This window comes from Alligator sinensis, unplaced genomic scaffold (genome assembly GCF_000455745.1).
Source record: "Alligator sinensis unplaced genomic scaffold, ASM45574v1 scaffold144_2, whole genome shotgun sequence".
Classification (NCBI taxonomy): Eukaryota; Metazoa; Chordata; order Crocodylia; family Alligatoridae; genus Alligator; species Alligator sinensis.
In genome coordinates this window covers 1165640-1172449 of record NW_005841872.1, presented here as the reverse complement: position 1 = coordinate 1172449, position 6810 = coordinate 1165640, and the positions used below count along the sequence as shown (strand labels likewise).

Sequence of the window (6810 nt, the reverse complement as noted above, 5' to 3'; positions counted from 1 at the left end):
AAAGAGTGTTCCATTTGCCAAGTCTTTTGGCAGCTGATGATATTGAGGTCAAATATTGAAGGTAACACTACTAAAATCATAGCTGAGTCCTTCTACGTTTCATCAGAGTTTTGTTTTTATTTAAGTGACAAAGAAATATGACACTAGAGATCTGTCTTTGCCCTTGAGCTGGGAGCTTTCCCACTCTGGAGGAGGAGGAGGGTGCCTGATCGGTTGCTGAAATACTGAGGGTGATGGACAAGCATGCAGATTATAGATGGTTTTGTAACGGTTTTAAATCCCTGAATGACTAAAATAGTGCTGTAACTATCACAAAAATTGTATACTAAGGAAATTTTGGTCGGGTATTGGGTTCCTTGTAGTTGATGTTAACCATATATTTCTCCAATTTATACCTCATTGGCCTTCTGTGACACTGCTGTTGTAAATCCAGTCAATATGCATATTGTCTAGAATTGGTGATGTAATTGGTGCTGTGCAACAAAGAAGAAAATGGTCCGGGCCTTTGTTCTAAAAATACAGATGGCACAATTCACATATGTGGCAGATGATCAACAGATGAATTCACATTAAGTCAATGCCATTAGAACTGACTCTTCTACTAGTACTTTTCCTTCCAGTTTAGGTAATCAGTAGGGATCCTGGTTTTCTCTGATTTAAAAAAAAAAAAAAAAAAATCCCCAATTTTCAGTTAAAAAAGAGTAACCCCAAATCTACATTTTTCCATTATTAAAATGAAACACCACTAATATATAGATGTATTTTAACTTTTCTCTCTATATTAGTGGTGTTTCATTTTAATCGTGGAAAAAATGTAGATTTGGGGTTACTCTTTTTTAACTGAAAATTGGGGATTTTTTTTTTTTTTAAATTGGAGAAAACCAGGATCCATGGTAATCAGTCTGCTTGGTACAAACCTGCCATTTCGTAGTTTCAGCCAGTAACTTACGAGGTAGTTTGTAAAGCATCATCTTGGGTAAGATTAAATAACATCACCTCAAATAATTTAGCCAATAAATGCATATTAATTTGCTTGTTTTTTCTTGGAGATCTTTTGAATATGCCAGGTTAATGTTTCTAAGAGAAAACTCATCCCATTGCAGCAGAGAGAAGAATAAAGTGCATTTGAAAGTGGTTTATACCAGTTCGGTTTTGTGTTAATATTAAGTTGCTTGAGAAACATCGCGTGTTCACAGATATCAGTCTCTCTGAAGTCTTCCTGACTTAAGTTGGGTTGTTATATTTTGCCAGAGTGTTTGTGATGGTGATATGGGTAAGGCAATTTTTACCTAATCTGTCTAGGGCCTGTTTGTTTTTTAAATGGCTGTAATTGTAGATCCAACATTTTAAAGACTTTAAGGTATCTATTTATGAAGACACTTGTTGACTACTTGAGGAATGTAGCATAGACTACTTCTGTAAACTGTTTCTAACAAGTGCATTGTAGATGGGGGAAAACCGTAGGGGCCTGTTAATTTGTTTTTCTGTTCAGTGTCCTACTTGATGTGCTGCTGTTCTTGCATATGTACAAATAAATACATAAAATGTTGTCACAGTATATCCTGAGGCTCTACTTTTATGTCCCAAGTTATCAGTAGCTATTTTATTAAAGCAGACACAGACATGGTAGTGAATTATCATTTTAAAATGACCACACATGCAGTGCTTTTTAAATAATGAAATTGTGCCCGATTGCAAAGCCCACCAATTGCTGTTTCGACAGCTAGGCCTTTAAAGTTAAAAGAACTTAAAGCCTATTTTGGTAGGTAACATCAGCAAAAGTATATGTGGGGACGGGGCAGGGTTCCTTTAGCTGGTGGACATTTAGCATAAAAGTTCAGGTCCTTTGGGAAAGGGGAAAATGCTGTATAGTTGTGTTTTCCCACACATGTTTCACAATCGCTTTTATATGGGTACAAGCTAATAAAACTAGGATTGTGTTTGTTTGTTTTACACAAAACTCTTGGGTCAGAGATGATACCTTTTATTAGACCAACTAAATAGCAGCAAAAAAAATCTTTTCTTTGCAAGCTTTTGGGCCCATACACTCTTTATCAGCCTTCATCAGGCTGAGGAGAATTCAAAGACATTCCAGCCCCTAATGTCTATAAATTTATTTATTTATTATTTTTGTAATGGCTGATAACCATCATATTGAAGAGAGATTAGGAAGAGCTGTGAATCTAATTGCATTTAGATAACTAGCTCTTGTTTCTGTATAAAATTATCAAAGTTGATAAAAAAAAAAAAAAATAAATAAAGACGTTCTGCCGGTCTTATCATGGGGTTATTTTCCTCTTTGAGTGACTGCCTGTTAGAACAGCTTTGACTTTGATGGTTTAGTTAGTTCTCTGTGCTCTTTTGAACATACTGCTGTTCAGCTAGCCAGGACTTTCACCTCAGGCACTCCTTGAAGCAAGCCATGGTCTCTGCTTTTGCTCATTTTGCAAGGAGGATGAAAGTTTGTCACTGGCATACTTTGTTAATGTCTGCTGAATGCAAACTGCAGGTATGCCCTTTTCTTTAAACCAGTGTATTTGCAGTATATAAGAACCAAAAATGTTAGGCGGGGGAGTGGTTCATAGATGCATAAGATTTCATAGCTTTATAGAAGTCAGGGGCTGGAAGGGACCTCACGAGAGCATCAGGTCCAACCCTCCGCTCTAAGGCAGGAAAAACTACTGAGGTCAGATGACCCCAGCGAGGTACGCGTCCGGTCGTCTTTTAAAGATCTCTGGGGAAGGTGACTGTACCACCTCTGGGGGGAGTCTGTTCCAGGCTCTGGACATGTGAATCATAATTTTTTTTTTTTTAATGTCTACTCTGAAGCAATCTCCTATCAGTTTATGACCATTATTCCTTGTCTTGGTGAACAGATGTTGTTCTGTTGTAACCAACCATTCTGCTGTAATGGGGTTGTTCTGTTGTAACCATCCAATAGTTGAAGAAACTTTACACTTCCTCCTTGAAGCCAAAACAATGTTGGGTGATTGCTTAGGGTCTGGTTTTCAGCTGGGACATGTTCCATGATTTTAGCTTCTCCAGAAGAATGCTGAAGAATGACCCTACCTTATCTTGGCTTCCCTTATCCTAGCTTCCTTTCATTTTTGGCTATTTGGATTCAGTCTGGGAATGAGCAGGGTTTTATAGGGAGCCCTCAAGTTAGTAGTAGAGGTAAAGGGGTGCAGAAGCCACTGTGGCTCACTGGAAAGAAATAGGATTAGTTGCTGGGGGGAGAGGAGTGTGGCTGCCACATTATGCAGGGAGTCTCCTGGTTCTCAGTGGAATATGTGAGATCTCAGGAGAGAGCAGGGGTTGGGAGGGTATGTGACTTCTCCTGTGGAGGTCAAGGAAAAGATGGGTGTTGAGGGAGTCTTCAGGGGAGTCCTTAGGAAAATTAACTAAGTGTCCATGCCAAATATGTTAATAGTGTGGTTATAATATCAGGGAAAACTATTGACTCTGTTTAATACCACTGAGTTTTTTTTTCAAATGCGAGATCTGTTTATTTTATTTTATTTTATTTCTTTGTGTGCAGGTGTTCCGGAAGGATCTCATTAGTGCCATGAAACTCCCTGATTCTCACCATGTTAACCCCGATGAATATTACCTCTTTGCGGACACATGGAAACAGGAGTGGGAAAAGGGTGTTCAGGTCCCAGCCAGTCCAGACACAATTCCACAGCCTTCCCTCAGGTATTAATTATTAAACGTTGCTAATGTGTTCAGTTTTTATAAAATGAGATGGTGCTTCAAAAAACTACCGTCTCATTGCAATCAAAGCTTGCTCCCTTCTTATTTAAACCTGATATACCAGTCTCCCTAATTCAAACTCTTTCAAACTAAAATACTACCAATTTGTAGCCCACTTCAAAGGCAATTGGGATTAGATGGGAAGAGGTCGATCTGTATTAAAGGCTGAAGATCTGTGTTTACTGTGCATAACTGGGTTAAAAATCTAATCTAATGTGAAAAAAAAGAAAGAAAAAAAATTCCAAGTTCCTTTCTGCAACCAGTTGGAGCACTGCATAATGATATCATTTAACTTAATGTGGCCAAGTGAATAAAATTTCAATTGTAAAACACAATTAGCATTAATTAAATTAGAAAAAAACTACCTATAACATCAAGTTGAATAGTAACTGTAGTGTTGGCCAGACTCCTGTGTCCAGCACTGACTGATATCAGTCAGATAAAGATTTCAGAGGACTGTTAAGACCCTCCGAGACTGGGCAAACCGTTATGTGTAGGGTACGTAACTCTTCCTCACCAAGTCTTAACAACCTGTTTGTGCCCTTGAATAGGAGACTGGAAACTTTCTCTTGAATCTCATAAAAAGGGGCATGCTAGTCATGCATCCAAGATGATGCATCTACCACTTCATTTTACATTTTTCTTCTGTTATCTTATGTAAAGGTTACTGATCTGTAGCATGTTCTCCACTAAGGGCCTTGGTGGCCCTGTACAGCCCCTTTAATTGTTGGAAGTTCTGTAATTCCAGTCTTCTGTGAGACCCTTCCAAAAGGTTGCTCATGTCCTTTCCTTTGAGACATGACAAAATGCAGCATGATACTATTTTACTAATAAAAGTGCACACCCAAATGTTCAAGAATAGTAGAAAGCTAAGCTTAGGCTTGGAAACCCAAAATGAGCCGGCTGTGTGAAGTATTTAAAAAAAAAAAAAATCAAGTGAATTATGAACACTGTGTCCACTGGGCTTGGGTTCTCAAAGTTTTGGACAGCTCTACAAATCCTCTTTTTAGGTACTGAACTGGAGGCTAAGGGCACTAACTTTTACTTTTGCACTTTTTTAGAAATGTTAGTCACAGTGTGGTTATTCATGTTTTATTTTAATATAATTCAATGTCGTAATTCTATTTTTAGAATTAATATAGATTGATTTCTCTACCTAAGTAAAGGAAGAAATCTAGCTAATTCAGAACACAATAAGAATAATAAATATAGTTGCTTCCCCATTATGCATTGCATAACTACTGAAATTTAATTCAATGTTCTGCTCTGTTGCTCAGGTTGAGTAGGGTTCTCACATTTCTCTGTACCATCACTCCAGGGTAGTGGCTTATGGTTCTGCTCAGGTGCAGTGTTCTTGCTACCGGGGGCCCAAATACTTAGAGAGGCTAACCTCTTTGTTTTCCCTTCATGCTAAACCTGTGTCACTGGAAGTTATGAAGACGAGATAAGGAGCCATGTTGACACTAGAAAAGGTTGGCTGATACAGATGTACTGGCAAATCCTTCGGGTACCACACAGCTTATGCTAGCAAAAAAGTGATTTTGCCAACTTAGTTTGTACTGAGCTAAATTAATCATGTCTTCAAAAACACTTATCCCAGCATAATTACATGTCTGACAGGTCTGTTGCCAGTACAAAAATAAGGCTTAAGAAAAAATCTCACAGCTCCCATACCACTAATCAGTATTCCTGTAAGAGCAAAAACTTCTATTGTAGACCTGGACAGAACAAATAGAAAATAGATAAGGTAGGGTGAAAAGAAATGAACCAGTGGATAGGGGAGGAAGAAATGGGGCAGAAAAACACTTCCGCTAACATTGGGTAATCCCCATTGTTCAGTAAGAAGCGTGTAGGTCATGAGAGTTCAGCAAAGTAATCAAAATGTACGTAGTTTAACAAAACATAATGGACATCATTTTACTTTAATTTCCCTCCACACAACTTTTGTTCTTTAGGATTAGCAGTAGGTGGCAATCAGTGCATTTCACATATAGTATTCCTGTTCAGTTTGCCTCTGAAGTCCTTCTAGACAAACAGCCCCTGGCATTAGATATGGAGAGAAACTGCTTTTATGTGGGTAACAGTCCTTTTCATAATTTGAAGCGAGCTTTATTTCTAAAGGACTGGTTGTTCTGCCTTGCATGTATCTTAATTGTGTTCTTTTTGGCTTTCATGTTCACTTAGCAACAGACTGTACAATCCTTCTTGTATATCTGAAATAGTGATATAATGATAAACTTTTATCAGGTATCATTTTACCAAATTAATATCAACGTAGACTATCCAAAATGGGGAGCACACATCTGTTTTTTTTCCAACAGAATTTGACAAATCCAATTTCAGTGAAATAAAATTACCAGGTTTTGGTCTGTCAGCTGGCAGTCTAATTAGCTTTCATTCAGCTGTTCAGGACTGATTCTGAAAAAAGATGAACAAGATTTGCAGGTACTGGTACATAGTGTTTTCTACAAATGAAAAAAAAAATGTCCAAAGTGGTCAAGCTGAAGGCATTTTGTGAAATTTTAAAATTTATCAAAAAAAAAAAAAAATCAATTTTTAGTTTTTCCAGCCATGCGTTCTAAGACCTTAGTACATAATTTAGCAGACTATTACACACATGCTTTAAATTAAGTTCTGAAAAATCAGACCATATCAGTATGGTGTGATCAAAGGTATACTGATAACCATTTTTCTGATTCACTAAACTGATACCAGGTGAGAAGGAACCAAAAGGTCATAATTTCTTGGCAGCTGCCAGTCCTTAAACAGAGGTTACATTATAAAATCTCTATCCTGGCATCCTTGACAGTTGTCAGACTAATTGAGGTCAATGCGACCTAAAGGTACTTGACATCTTACAGAAATAGGTCCTGAACAAATACCATATTTACTTGAATATAGGATGACCCTGAATGTAAGTGACCCCCCACAATAATTAGATTCTGTATATGAAAAATATATAAATTTGTTACAGTTTTCCATATAGAATCTACTTATTAGAGGTTTGCCTGGAATTTGGCTCCATCCTATTGCTACACAAGGTAAAATAAATTGTTG

At 37.5% G+C, this 6810-nt stretch overlaps 1 protein-coding gene across 3 annotated transcripts in view; it reads left to right on the top strand.

The window, feature by feature from the left end:
• The window catches only part of JADE3 (jade family PHD finger 3), a 98276-nt gene that overhangs the window by 65969 nt on the left and 25497 nt on the right, over positions 1–6810 (top strand). For all 3 annotated transcript variants that reach the window (XM_006017047.3, XM_014527375.2, XM_006017048.3), the window contains one exon: positions 3539–3696. In XM_006017047.3, coding sequence (XP_006017109.1) covers positions 3539–3696 — 158 coding nt within the window. The remainder of the gene's footprint in view (positions 1–3538; positions 3697–6810) is intronic.